At 43.8% G+C, this 14,377-nt stretch overlaps 1 protein-coding gene across 1 annotated transcript in view; it reads left to right on the top strand.

Annotated features, from left to right (window-relative positions):
- Positions 1-14,377, top strand: part of LAPTM4B (lysosomal protein transmembrane 4 beta) — a 61,426-nt gene that overhangs the window by 10,666 nt on the left and 36,383 nt on the right. Inside the window, exons 2-4 of the mRNA XM_068672330.1 lie at positions 6,091-6,202; positions 13,499-13,572; positions 14,227-14,349. Of these exons, the coding sequence (XP_068528431.1) occupies positions 6,091-6,202; positions 13,499-13,572; positions 14,227-14,349 (309 nt within the window). The remainder of the gene's footprint in view (positions 1-6,090; positions 6,203-13,498; positions 13,573-14,226; positions 14,350-14,377) is intronic.

Consider the following 14,377-nt stretch of genomic DNA (forward strand, 5'->3'; position numbering starts at 1 on the left):
TAGAATTGTATTTTGAAGTCTTGGCCAGCAATGCCCTTCCGATGGCCCACTGGTCATAGTCTTTATAGAAACGCACTGTTAGTTGCTGCATGGTCACAACCATTTTAGTTTATAAGCACTGCCTTCTCTTTTACCTGGTAGATCACACTGTGTCGGACAGAGGATGTAGAGTAGACTACAACGGTGTTTTTGGTAACTAGCTGCTCATATCTGTCCCAGCATTATAATTCACTAATACAGATCACAGAAAATTGTGGGGAGTAACATGGGATAATTGCATTTTCCCGAAATCCAACTTTTTGTTATTTTCTACAGCATAAAAACAATCTTAGCTTTGCAGATTTCTGTTTTTATTCCCTTATCTAAACATATGTTCTTATCCCCATATATTAGGGTGGTGTTCACTGCCTTTACAGCCTCTGGAGCTGTAGGGCCCCCAGACAGGGTGCTGGTGCTTCACCAGAGCTGAGTTGCAGGGAATGTGCTGCCCTGGCTCCTCCTGGAGCTCAGCGAGGCTGCGAAAAAGCTCAGAATTAACAGCCTATGGGCATCTTTCACAGCACAGCGTGCAGACTTTTACATGCATGGATTCAGTTAAATTTAATTCTCAATATAAATAAAGCAAGCTTTCTTCTTTTTCCTGTAAATATAAGGAACTCTCTTCACTGCATCAGGAAGTCTTGGGAGAAGTCAAGAATATTTGTAGAGCTGACCCTGGGGGGTTCAATAAAAACATCAGTGTATTTTTAATGCGATGTGCCAATTTAAAGTAAGCTTTATATTTCCTCTTCTAAACTCCTTTATCAGAGCAATTTTATTTCAACTCCTGACTGTAAGCTGGAGGAAGGCAAGGAGAAATTTCATTATTGTCACTCCTGACAATTCTTTTAGTATTTACAGGCATCTGTAAGTCACCAGCTTGAATATTGCTCCCATTGCTTCAGTTAGGTATCAGCAGAAGATCTGCATTAATGGCATGCTCTTTGGAGCTACTGGAGATATTTTTATTTTAGGTAAGCAGGGATAGATACCAAAGCAAACTGCAGCTCTGTGAAGGGTCTGAAATTATAGCAGTACTCATTTTCTTATCACCTGTTGATACAGTGCTGATACTCAGCGATATACCTGCTCTCTCTCCTCTGCATTTCACCTCCATGGGTCACTGCAGATCACTGCTCATCTCTGGAGCAAATGGTGTGGAAGAAAGGACAACTAACTCACTGACGGCAGAGGTCTCAAAGTGTAGCACATTATATAGGTTCTAAACTCTGCATGCTGTCTGGGGTAAACACGAGGTTGGTTCCTTTCATCCTATAACATTGCACGTTCCTTGTAGCTGTGCTGCCTCACATCAAACACAAGCGGCTGGTTCCTTATCCCTGTACAGATGGGAGCAGTACCATGGCTGGTGGTGCTGGTCCTGATCTCAGCACCTGTTGCCTTGCTCCTTGCTACCTGTCTACACGTTCTCTTACACAGTTGTTGCTATTTAAAATCTTCCACTCGTATTTGAAATTGTGTTTAGTTAGAAAAATCCAAGCAATTCTCCAATATTTGGGCTCCATGCCTCCTCTAGAACATTTCCTGTTTTCATTACATATTCTGGGGTCTCTACAAAGCAGAGTACTTCCATTTCCCTACATTGAGCAGAAGGGAGATGTATTTCATCTGTTTGTCAGAGCAGCAAGAATTTTATTTTATTTTATTTTATTTTATTTTATTTTATTTTATTTTATTTTGTTTTCTTTTATTTTGTTTTATTTTGTTTTATTTTATTTTATTTTATTTTATTTTATTTTATTTTATTTTATTTTATTTTATTTTATTTTATTTTATTACAGTGTAGGAGGACAGTTGGACATTTCTAGGACTTCCTGTGGGAACTTTGTCCAGTCTCTTGTTAGGACACCCCAGGTGCCATCCTGTAGGGGCTGAGCCCAGGGCAGAGCTGGAGGCTGGTAACAGGGTCCATCAACAGCCAGTGATGAACCAGGGCTAGTGGCCATCCAGGGAGCCCAACCACAGAATCACAGAATCACAGAATTTCTAGGTTGGAAGAGACCTCAAGATCATCGAGTCCAACCTCTGACCTAACGCTAACAGTCCCCACTAAACCATATCCCTAAGCTCTACATCTAAACGTCTTTTAAAGACTTCCAGGGATGGTGACTCCACCACCTCCCTGGGCAGCCTGTTCCAATGCCTAACAACCCTTTCGGTAAAGAAGTTCTTCCTAACATCCAACCTAAAACTCCCCTGGCGCAACTTTAGCCCATTCCCCCTCATCCTGTCACCAGGCACGTGGGAGAACAGGCCAACCCCCACCTCGCTACAGCCTCCTTTAAGGTATCTGTAGAGAGTGATAAGGTCGCCCCTGACCCAGGAGCAAAAGAGAATGAAACGAGGAATGCAGTTGGAGACGAGCTCCAACATACTTTGGAAGGGGTTCACTAGAGCTAGAAAACAGCTCTCCTGTGGTGTTTCTTAGGCAGGGACTGACAGTCCTGGGCTGAGCTGAAATGGGGTCCTCGGTCATGGGCACACATGGCGGCAGGCCCCAGGTGAGGTCATTAGGGCCAGCAAGGCCTGTTGGTGCCTCTGGGGTTCCCCTCCTATAACTCTGAGTAGAACTACGGCCATAACCAGCAGCAGGACCTCGTGGTCATAGCTCTGACTTGATAGTGGGAACTCTTGAATTTTATGCTCACCACCTAACACCAACCACCCTGCTGCATGATCAACATGTTTCTCTTTCTCAGTCCAAAAAAAGGAGGATGATGTTTCATCAAGGGGGCGCAGCATTTAGTTGCTGACTGAAACATTGCATAATGAAAATGTTTTCTAAGCATTAATTCATTGTTACATCATTTGTTGTTGAAGGAATTTAAAAAAATATATCAAAGAAATCTTGGCTCTATTGAGAGAGCAGTAAAACAACCTTTGCTTTTCCTATAACTGAGATTTCAACTCTTATAAAAACTGCATATGTCAACAGGGATTCACTTTATGCTCTTTTCCTTGATGATGTGTCCTTAGAAGATGCTACATCAGTAAGTTTTTAGGCACATTAAATTTATGCAGTAAAGCATTATTCAAAATTCAATGGTTGCTTCACATTTGAAACAAAAGAAAAACCCTAACAAGGTATCCAACTGTGCGTACTATTTTCTCTTGAGAAAAAGGTTGAGCAAATAAACACTTGGTGTAATTTATTTTTTTTAACTTTTTGTTGCTAACAGCACATTTGGAAGGGGCTTGGAGATCGTTATGAGGATCTCAAGACAAAAACCTGGTAGGTCAGGAAAGTGATGTACTAAAGAGCCTTGGAGAGATGCCCGCTGCCTGCACTAGGCTTTAGATCAGACAAACACATCCTGTGTCTTTATACACAGACTTAACGACTATGCTGACCAACATGTAATCTGAATCTGGATATATCCATATGAAGAAAGTAGACTGCCTAGGTCAGTACTTTATGAATCTTCCTATCTATATCTGTACAAAAGATTAAACTGGCATGCCTTTAAAATAGCAACACTATGCATTTATCGTTTCCGATTGCTTGATTATTTTGAGTACTCTTTTTAAGTAACACTTATTTATTTATTGCTGATAGCTGTCCTCAAGCTTTCCACAGAAGAGTTTAAAGCAGTAACTGGATTGAAATATAAAGTTATATATAATGTTAAAAATTGAGATGATTTATAGAATATTACTTTGAGTCCTGATGGTCATCTGATCTGCCTTGGAAGCCAAGCCAAGCCTTGAAATACAAGCCAAAACTATGGCAACAGCATTCCCAACACAAAGCTACCTAACTGCTCTGAAAAAAATGCAGCAATGAAGATTCCCAAACCCCTCTAGACAATATCCTCTATTGTTCAGCAAGTTGCATAACCTAAATTCCCTTTTCCTGTAATTTAAATTTGTTACTTTACTCATCTCTCAGTGGATCTGAAGGAGTTTATTGCCTCCTTTTCCTTGTCTTTCATATTCAGCATATGAAAGGCTGGGAGTATCTCCCTCCACCTTCTCCTCACTAGACTAAGATCTCCCGGCTTTTTCACTGTCAGTCACACATTCTGGATGTCTGATCACCCTCTGTTCTGTTGTAGGATCCTCTACAGGGTTTTTCTTGGTATGTTTTTGAAGGGCTTTGAACTGTGCCCTTCCTGCAGAGCCCCTGTGGAGGGCATGTAGGAGGTCAATTTGCATCTAATACCCAGGATCTTGCAGCACCTATGGGACAGTGCTGAATCATGTTCAGTTTATTCACTGTCACAGCCAGGACTCCTTTCTGAGGAACTGTTGCCTACTCAGTTATGACTACTCTTGTTCTTCTGTAGTTGTTTGTCACAAATGAGGTGCACTACTCTTATTTGTCTGACTTTTGCCATAGTTGGTCAGCGTCCATACATCTTGGCATTGGCTGAAATGGAAGAAAGACACAATTCACAAATTACTTGAAATACCAGGTATTTGAACAATACTGGAGAACCCCTAGCCAATATATCTTCTGTGAGTCCTTGAGAGCTATTTTTCATTCCAACCATCCAGCTGGTTGTGTGCTCACCTCCCTGCACTTTCAACCTGACCAGGTTTTTCTAGCTCACTACTGGGAATCTCATCATGTCAAAAGGCCTGCTAAGGTGCAAGAAGTTACCTGCTCCTTTTCCCCTGCTCACAAAACCCAATTGCCTGTCAGGGAAGGTGAACAGGATGAGATAACATGGATTGTCCTTGACAAACCCATGGGGATTGTTGCTTATGACCATACAAATTTTAAGTGCCAACAAGGAGACCTGGGTTTATTTTATTCTCAAATTGCACAGCCTAGTCAGAAATTCTTTTTATGACCTTTCTGCTTTGTGAAGGTATAAACTGGATGTGTTCCTTCCCTGTTTTGTAAACTCAATCTGTTCTTAACAATTTTTCTCAAAACATTGTTAACAAATCTGATGTCAGCTAAACACAGCAGAATTTGCCCATCAAAAAGCATTTATCTTACCTAAGAAATTCTCTAGCCTGTTCACATCTTATTATAGCTCTTTTTTTTACATCTTTTTATTGCTATTAGTAACCTGTGATCAGATTGAGATGACTTCAAAGTGTGAACCAGGGCAATAAAAATCCATCTTTCCCAGCATATTCTATTATCAGCATTCTTTTCTTCATTTTTCCTGTTGATCAGTTATCTTCTCGCTTCTGTATAATAATCTTTTAGCCAGACGGTGTTATTTCATGCTGAGCAATCTTCTTCTCTGCAATTAGTCTCCTCATCACTTCAAAGAGATACAAGAATTTTGTTCAGATTTCTTTTAAAGTACAGCTCTTTCCTACCTTTGCATTTCACTCATACCTGGTACCTGACAATCTGCTTCTAAATAATTCCTCAGTCAATCTTATATTCTTACATTTAATTAACTTACTAAGTTTCATAGACCAAGTCTTACTGGGTGTGAACTTCTCCCTGTGCCACGTGCCACAAAATGTGTTCATCAGGCATTGGGCTCATGGTGCTACCTACTCCTGTCCCCCCAAGGCCTCCTGATTTAGCAGCTCACGTGAACCTGCTCGTTACTCACAGCCTTTTCTCAAATTCAGCCTCTTCCAGCAAACAAGCTCTTCTTTGATTATCTAGCACATTAATGGGGCACATCACCAATTCCAGCACTGCCCTGCTAATAATCCTTTGCTGCAGCGCTCATTTGTAGTAATTGCAAAGTTACTGCTTTTAATTGATTTGGAGTTTCTTGACAGAAAAAAAAAATAAATGAAATGGCTGTATTAACATGTTTTGTAATCCAAAAGAACAGAGATAACTTGTCTGATGTTGTGGGAGAGAGTCCGAAGGAAAAGGAGTGATGCACGTTTTGTTTAATTTTCCTGCCACTTGGGAAAGAAATACATCCTGCCCACACAAACCTAGAAGAACTAATTCTGGTGTTAGTGAAATGCTACAGTTTTGCAGCTGGAAAACAGCCAGTGCCTCAGTCAGCAGCAGAGCCTGCAGTGGGACGTCCTGCCCAGAGTTTTATTACGGATTACTCTCACAGTCTGACCCTTCTCCTTTCTTCTTCTTCTCCACAGATCATCAACTCGGTGGTACTGCTGATTCTGCTGAGCGCCCTGACTGACCCTGACCAGTACCACCTCACCAGTGCCGAATTAGGGGGTGAATTTGAATTTATGGATGATGCCAGTGAGTACAGGCTGCCTAAGCACTAACATTTTTTGCTCCAGCATTCAAGTAGCTGTCCTATTGTTTCAGTAATTATTGTCCTTTAATTATTTATTCCTCTTGGTATTTTACAGATGCATTTTTATTGTGAAAGATGTATTTGTGGCACAGTTCAAGCTGGCTGCCCATTAGTAGCCTTACCTGTTCCCTGTGCTGTTTCCTGCCTTGCCAGGGCACAGCCAGCCCCCAGATGCAGACTTTATACCCCAGCACAATGCTGAGAGCCTCAGGGGGGGCTGCAAAATGCAATGAATGCTTGGCCTCTGATGTGGCTGCAAACACGTAAGACCATGTGCTGCTGTTTCTGTAACTTTCTGAATGCAGTCACTCATGTTGTACATTTACACCCCCACGTGCACATGGCATGACTTGCCTCAACCTGTAGTGATAGATGCAGATATAAGTATTAACAGTACAGTCATAGATGTATAAGGATAACACGGGGCTGTTATCTCTCACCAAAGGCCATAGTAATCTTCAATGCCATTTATTTCTCCTGCAAAAGCCTCCTGCCCTTTACAAATGCTTCTTTCTTCCATGGCAGTTTTATTTCCAGGGCAATGATTTGGTGGCGTTTGGTCTGCTTGTTTGTTTTAACTGTTTGAGCAGTATCTAGAAAATTTTCCCTTGTATATGGTTCTGATAAAAAATGTCTACGTAATTGTTTTTCTGCTCACAAGATTGCTACGTTCAACATTTCCCACTGCAATCTGAAATAAGGGCTCCCATCAGTCCCACTGGTGCCTTGCTGCTCAGAGCCACACATCTACAGCGAAAGGTTCCAACTCATTCCTGCTGAAGCCAATAAAAATATCAGCAGGAAAAGGAGTAGCTCCACGCATGAGAAAAATAATTACGACCATGGTGTATCAGAGCTGCTGGGTTATTTGTTAAGGGATGCTTATTTCCACAAGTTCCTTACTGCAAATATGCCTCAAAGGCTTACATTTAGTAACAGGGGGCAATTGCTACTTTATTGTGTCTTCACTGACAAAACACCAACAACTTTGGACTAAAAATCTTTTTATATAACTGGATTTAAGGAAGTAGGGACCGTCATACATACAGATGGGCTCCTAGCTGATTCTGACATATTAAAACTGACTGCCGTGTCCTAATTCTCAGAGATTAACCTTGGTAATGACTGTCTGTCAGTGTGGTTTTATATAGCCGACACCAGAGGCCTGCCAGTGCCCAAGGCTTTAAAATAGTAATTCTGTTTTGTAATGCAATAGCTGTCAGATCAAGTACATTGGGGATTTCCATCTACACTTGAAAATTGTATTTTCTCTATTTTTTATTCAGGTTTCTGAAGTGAGCCCTGAAAGGCTGTAAAAGGATGGCTTGTGGGCCAGGCAACTTCATTTCCATTCGGTAGAGGGAACATTTCTCAAGCAGTTAAATTATGAACGAACATGTGAATTAAGGTCTCCTTTTATTCTTTGACTCCCTCTAGCTTAATGCCTTACCGAGTAAGGCAGCTGAATCAGGCTGCTGACTTTTATAGTCGTTGGAAATAGCTGGCATGAGAGATTTTTTTTTATTTTTATTTTTTTAATATGACTATATTTGTTCAAATCAGAGGAAACATTTTCTTGTGAGGTAAAACATAAAACAAACTTTCACATGTTCTTCCCTTGTCCCAGTTTTGTTTGTCTATTTTTCAGTATATATTTCCTAGGTTAGGAAATATATGCTGAAAATTTCAGCATGTGCTGAAATTCTTAGATGTGAAACCATGCATACAAAATGCAGTAAGATACTTTGACTTTTACACTAATAAATGTCCCAAAGTTGTTATCTGCACTTGCAGCCCAGAAAGCCAACCATGTCCTGGGCTGTATCACAAGCAATGTGGCCAGCAGGGCAAGGGAGGAGATTGTCCCCCTCAGCTCTGCTCTCGTGAGACCCCACCTGGAGCCCTGCGTTCAGCTCTGGGGCCCCAGCACAAGGACATGGACATACTAGAATGAGTCCAGAGAAGGGCCATGAAGATATCAAGGGGCTGGAGCCTCTCCTATGCAGACAGGCTGAGGGAGCTGGGGTTGTTCGGCCTGGAGAAGAGAAGGCCCCGGGCAGAGCTTACAGCGGCCTGCCAGTGCCTAAAGGGGGCTGCAGGACAGCTGGGGAGGGACTCTGTGTCAGGGGGTGTAGGGGTAGGGCAAGGGGGAATGGCTTTAAACTGAAAGAGGGGAGAGTTAGGTTAGGCCTCAGGAGAAATTCTTCACTCAGAGGGTGGTGAGGCCCTGGCACAGGCTGCCCAGAGAAGCTGTGGATGCCCCATCCCTGGAGGTGCTCAAGGCCAGGCTGGATGGGGCTTTGGGCAGCCTGGGTTGGTAGGCGGTGTCCCTGCCCATGGTGGGGGGCTGGAAACGGATTGTCTTTAAGGTCCCTTCCAACCCAAACCATTCTGTGATTCTGTGCTTAAATAATAATGATATTAGTAACTTTTATTCTCTGCTACTTTGGTTGCCCCTATCAATAGCAATCAAAAGAAAAAGAAAAGAAAAACAAACAAACAAAACAAACAAACAAACAAAAGCAGATTTTGTATGTAAAATTGTCACTCCTTTTCCCTCCCTCCTCAAATAGACTTGTTGGTCAAACCTCTGCAAATAGTAGCTGGAAACAAACTTTTCAGCTGAGTCACAGTAGTGGAGGTAAGGCTCACCTGACATTGATGACAGATTTTCCCTTGGCTCCCAAGAAACCAGGATTCTCCCCATATTTGTATTCATATTTCTTTATGACTGTGCTAAGGCCTGCTTTATGGACAATTTTCAGTTTTCTATTCCAGCAGTGTCACAGCTGTCTGTCACACTTAGAGCCAGAGCCAGTCAACTGGGAAAGATTTGAAAATGCCAGTGCAGCACCAGTTCTTATGCAAATCAAATGGCCGCTTACCCTTAACTTCAGGGTTTAGGCTGCAGCACGGTTCCCAGGGCATTGCCAGAGGCTCTGCACCAAGTGGTCGATTAAGCAGAGGAAGTATCTACCTGAGCACTTGGAAAAAGCTGTAGGGCAGAGCTTTTTCTTTCTATTCTAGAAAGGGAAACAAAGGGGGAAAAAGCATCTGCCAGGACTTGCCTTGTGGCAGATGGATGTGCTGGGTGACAGGGGCGTGTGGCTTGGCTGCCGCCCCGAGGTGTGCATCTGGGAACCGGCAGTGCTCTGGGCTTCCTCTTTGCTGGCTGCTCAGCTGAGCCCTTTCAGCCTCATCTTTCTTTCCATTATTTCCTCAGGGCCTGGGGGAGTTTATGAACTAGAAGCTGGACAGGGAAAAATAAGAAAGAAACACGTGAGCTGCTCAGTGCAATGCTTTTGCTGGTAAAAGCATGATGATGCCTGTATGGGAGATGGAAAAGCCCTGTAAGTCACTCTGGCTTCCCAGAGGGTTTCACCTGAGTCTCCTGCTCAACTTTTACAATTGTGCAGGCTATGATATTGATATGTTAAAGCCCAAATGAGCAAGGAGTGTTGCTTGTTCTCATTTACTTCCCTCATGGTGTCACAGGTATGTGTGATCCTTCCTAACCCAGATGACAGCCAGGACTGAAATCCTGCCGATGCCCTCTGGGAACCCATGGGAACTTTGACACCGGTGTCAGCAAATCAGGCCAAAATCAGCTGATATTCCTGTCCAGGATGTGCAGATGGGGTGAGGGGTGTCTGTACAGGGTTGAGTGGAACAGTGGGCAGGCTGGTGGGATGGTCTCCTTGCAGAACGTGACTTGCTCCCCAGGGTGCAAAAAGATTTAATTCAAGTAGATGTATTTTTACAAGGAAACCTATAGATAGCAGACTTGGACTTCAGCTAGGAGAGTACAATGGAGCATGTACCCTTCCTGCCCCTCTGCATCAATATCACTGGTGTAGCATGAGCCCCATGTCACAGGGAGGGGAAAAAACAAGATCCTTGCCCCAGCACAGCGTATTTGGGGCTACATCTTACCCTCTGAAGTAAATGAGCTGGGCTCAAAGGTGCAGAATGATCGTTTCTTCTCTCTTTCCTTCTCACTGACCTCTTTCTTTTTCTGGAAAGAAAATGTCACTGATGCAGGGGTTGGACCCCAGGAGCAATGCTGAGGGCAGGGGCACAGAGCTCCCACAGGCAGGCTGGAGGAGGCAGAGAGGCAGTAATTCTCAGCAGGCTGTAACAAGGCCAGGCTGCCAGATAAATAAGGCTGGGAGGGCAGACAGAACTGCCTGGGGATCGTAGGCTGCTGCTCAGCATCTTCTTGGTTCCTCCAGGGCGGGCAGGGGAGGAGCTGGAGGATGGGAGGTCATGGCCTTGCTGTGGCTCCTCGCTGTCTCCCTGTGAAGTTTTCACAGGCAGAAAGATGTCTCCCCACAAGGCTCAAGAGAGAAAAATCCAACTCGGTTTCTTTAAAACCAAACAGAAAGCTCAAGAAGCCACGTAGAGCAGCAGGCTATGCAAACACCTCGGTGGTGCAGGTATAGCTCATCTAGTGAGTGCCACGGGATGTACAGCGTGGCTGGGGAACAAATCACATGCCTCTGCTGGCGTCTCATTCAGCGCGCTACATATCTGGTTTCACTCTCATTAATTGAAGCCGACACAGCCCAAAAAGCCCAGTGAAGCCTTAAATGAGGAAGGATGAACTTGGGCCAACAAAGGCTTGGCACGGCCATGCACAGCTTGAGTGGCACCAGGGACCAGGCTTGCTGGGCTCTGGCCATGAACCAGAGCTGCCAGGATCACCAGCACAGCCAGGCCCTAACTGCTGCATCTGCTGCAAGCAGCAATGACAGCAGCTTCCCCTTGAGACAGGGAATAGGGACTGGGATTATGAATGAGCAGAATAAATAAGAGCGCAGTGCCTTCAAACTGATGGCTAAAGCGAAAATATCGATCCAAGAGGCTCTTTTTCAAGAGGTTCAATTGAGGCTGGTGGCTACAGGCAGCCGTTCCCACATCTCGCCTTTCTTTCATAATCTTGATTGCACCGGGAGTGCTCAACATCATTGTGATTTCACAGGAGGTATGGGGGGCAGTCAAAATAAAAACCACACAAATAAGAGCATACAAACAGACTGCAGTAACTGCTGTTAGCACAGGGTCATTTTTGTGCATGCTTCTGTGCTGAGGACAGAATACCAACCACCTGCAACAGGTATAGCACAGGCCTTAACTCCTAAAAAGCTGGAATCTGCTCGTGGTAGTGTAGCTCAGGTGTCCAAGATGGATATATGAGATGAGTATCAGGAGAAGAAGGTGCCTCTGAAGATCAATTTGGGTTGAAGGGCAATTTGGGAAGCACTGAGATGTCATTCCCTTCTACATTACAGACGGGGAGCCTGTGTGCCCTCCCCGTGGCGTCCACAAGCCAGCATGTGTGAAGCTTTGGGTAGGAAGCACCATGAGTAAGGAAATGGGGACTCCAGGCCCTTGTCACACTACAGGGGCTTAAAAGTGCCCATGAAAGAGGCTCCATCCATTAAATCAGGAAGCAGCCTGCCGTAGGGTCTCTTCTGCTGCACTGGAGTCCCTGTCCAGATCAGGCCCCTTCAGGGACCTTCCTGCAGGCTCCTGGGCACCTTTGCAGGGCCACATTTGGATGCAGACAGGGAGGTGAGGGACTGTCCCTTGCTGTGGGATGCTCCTCAGAAAGTGCTAGAGTTAGGTGTCATGGCAACGCTGTGGTCAAATGGAGGCATCTTCACACTTCAAACGCCTCCAGAGTCAGGCAGTGATAGGTAGTGAGCAGCCTGAACACAGCATTTCTGTGTCTCAAGTCCCCCAAATACCTCACGGAGGCAGGCAGTTTCCACGCACATGGTAACAGCACTGTGAGCAGCAGGTATCTCACGAATACTCACAGAGCTGGGACCTCTACAAGTCATGTCCTAAATACCTTGCCTCCTCTCTCCTCTTTGTGCTTAGCCTCTGAAGAGCAGTAGCAACGTTCAGTTGTGCTCCCAGACCTACTGTCAGGGCAGGGTCAGAAATACAGCTTCTCACTTCTGGCATCCTAAGGACAGTGATTATATCTAGGGAGGTGTATAGGAAAAGACCAAACATACGTGATTTTTCCCCCCAGGTTCTCCTTCCAGCTGTCTGTGGCTTAGAAACTTCTTAAATCTAATGAAAAGTTAATTGAAAGCTCAGCAGCAATATAAGAACAAAGACAGGAGTCCTGTAAATACTCCAATCAAATCTGTAAAGAATATTTTACTTCCTTTACTACTTCACCTTTACTGACAGTTATACTTCATTAATAAATCCTGTATCTCTGTATTATTCCTGGTTGAAATGAAAGTTCGGAGTACATTATTTCTGTTGTAAGATACCCCTACTTGCCTTGTCTACTTCTGCTTTTAAAAACGTATTTCTTCTTCTCCAAAGTGTTTATAAAGATGTGAGCAATGATACATGGCAGCTGTTACTGCAAAAACAAGCCACAGTATTCATTCTGTCCTTTCTTTTTCTCTTTCTCTCTCTTTTTTATTCTATTTTTTTTTTTTTTTACAGACCCATGGGAGCTTGGTTATTCTTTAGGTTAGTGGCAGAGTAGGTGTGGCCATAATGAGAAGATCCTGATCTCCCCAAGGTTAATTTAAACTTATCTATCTAGTTCAATGCAGACATCCTTTCCAAGGCTGTAAACTTTTGTAGTCTGGGAGGCATGTCTGCAACCATGGGCGAAGATGTGACTGTGGTTCCTGCTGACTCACACAAGACAGATAGCCTTCAGCTGCCTGTCCTGATACCAAAAGCTGTCTCACAGCAGGCAGAGCAGGGTACAGGATGTAAAGGTACCCGAGGGGCTGGTATCAGCCAGGCATCCGGCTCCTGCTGAGCTCCATGTGTCTGGCAAGCTCAGATTTATCTCCAATGGTCACATTTTGATTTCAGCACCAACTCTTTCTGACTACGGACGTCATCGTCACAGGCAAAATAGTCTTCTAGCCATTCTTTCCCGGATGTTTGAAAATCCTTCAGAAAAAAAAAAAAAAAAAAAAAAGGAACAATTCACGGCATCTTCCCAGCCTTATCAGGGCTGCGTAGGCTTGTGCAGTGTAACCACTGCCTTAGCTTCTCATAATTTGGAGATTTCCCACAGGAGCCAGAGATTTCCTCCAGCAATGGCTGCGTGATGCACCTGGCTCATCCCCACCCACCCACGCTTCCCATCCTGCCCTTTGGGATGCTCAGCACTAAGCAGATGGCAAAATAACTGAACCAAGCTCTGATTTTTTCCTGCAATCACTCATTTGTGTTTCTTTTTTTTTCAGATATGTGCATTGCCACAGCAATTTCTCTTCTAATGATTCTGATTTGTGCAATGGCTACGTATGGCGCGTATAAGGTAATTCATTACATTCCGTAAAGATGTGAAGCAAGTGAACTGTACAACTCTGGAAATAAAATGAAGAAAGTTGCTTTCTAACAATTTTGCGTTTATCTGAAAACTGAGGGGGAAAAAAAAAAAAAAACACAAAACAAAACAAGAAAACAAAACAAAGAGGTGGCAGAGCTGGTTGTCTAGATGAGTGCTATGGCACAGCCCCACGCTGGAGGCTGCTCAGATGTGTTTGCTCTCTGTACTTTCAAACAGGAGTAAGCTCTGGGCGAACTGTAAATTCAGGGAAATTAATCTTGATCCTACCAAATTTAATGGATTTTTTTCCATTCCCTCCCACATGAGTGGTTTATCCCAATATTAATCCTATTTATTTGGGGAAAAAAAAAGTCTCATGTGGTTTTTAAATGTCTCAGTATAATGAGCTGCGGGGCTTGCACCACACACACTGCAGCAGCTCAGCAGCCAAGCTGGCTTGGCCAATCTTTTTGGCTGAATGTTGTATTTCTTTTAGCCTATTTTACAAGTTATTTCCTCTTACAGCTTCATGAAATGTAACATTGCATTCTGTCAAATATTCCTTAGGTTTCAGTGCAGAAAGATACATATCCTCCCATTTTAGCTTGTGGTTGATGTGTTTTTATTTTATTTCCTTTCTAGCAACATGCGGCTTGGATCATCCCTTTCTTCTGTTACCAGATCTTTGACTTTGCTCTCAACACATTGGTTGCCATCAGTGTACTCGTCTATCCCAGCACAATTCAGGACTACCTCCGCCAGCTGGTAAATTACCTGACTTTCACAAACCTTT

Source organism: Anas acuta, chromosome 2 (assembly GCF_963932015.1).
Source record: "Anas acuta chromosome 2, bAnaAcu1.1, whole genome shotgun sequence".
In the NCBI taxonomy this organism is placed as follows: domain Eukaryota; kingdom Metazoa; phylum Chordata; class Aves; order Anseriformes; family Anatidae; genus Anas; species Anas acuta.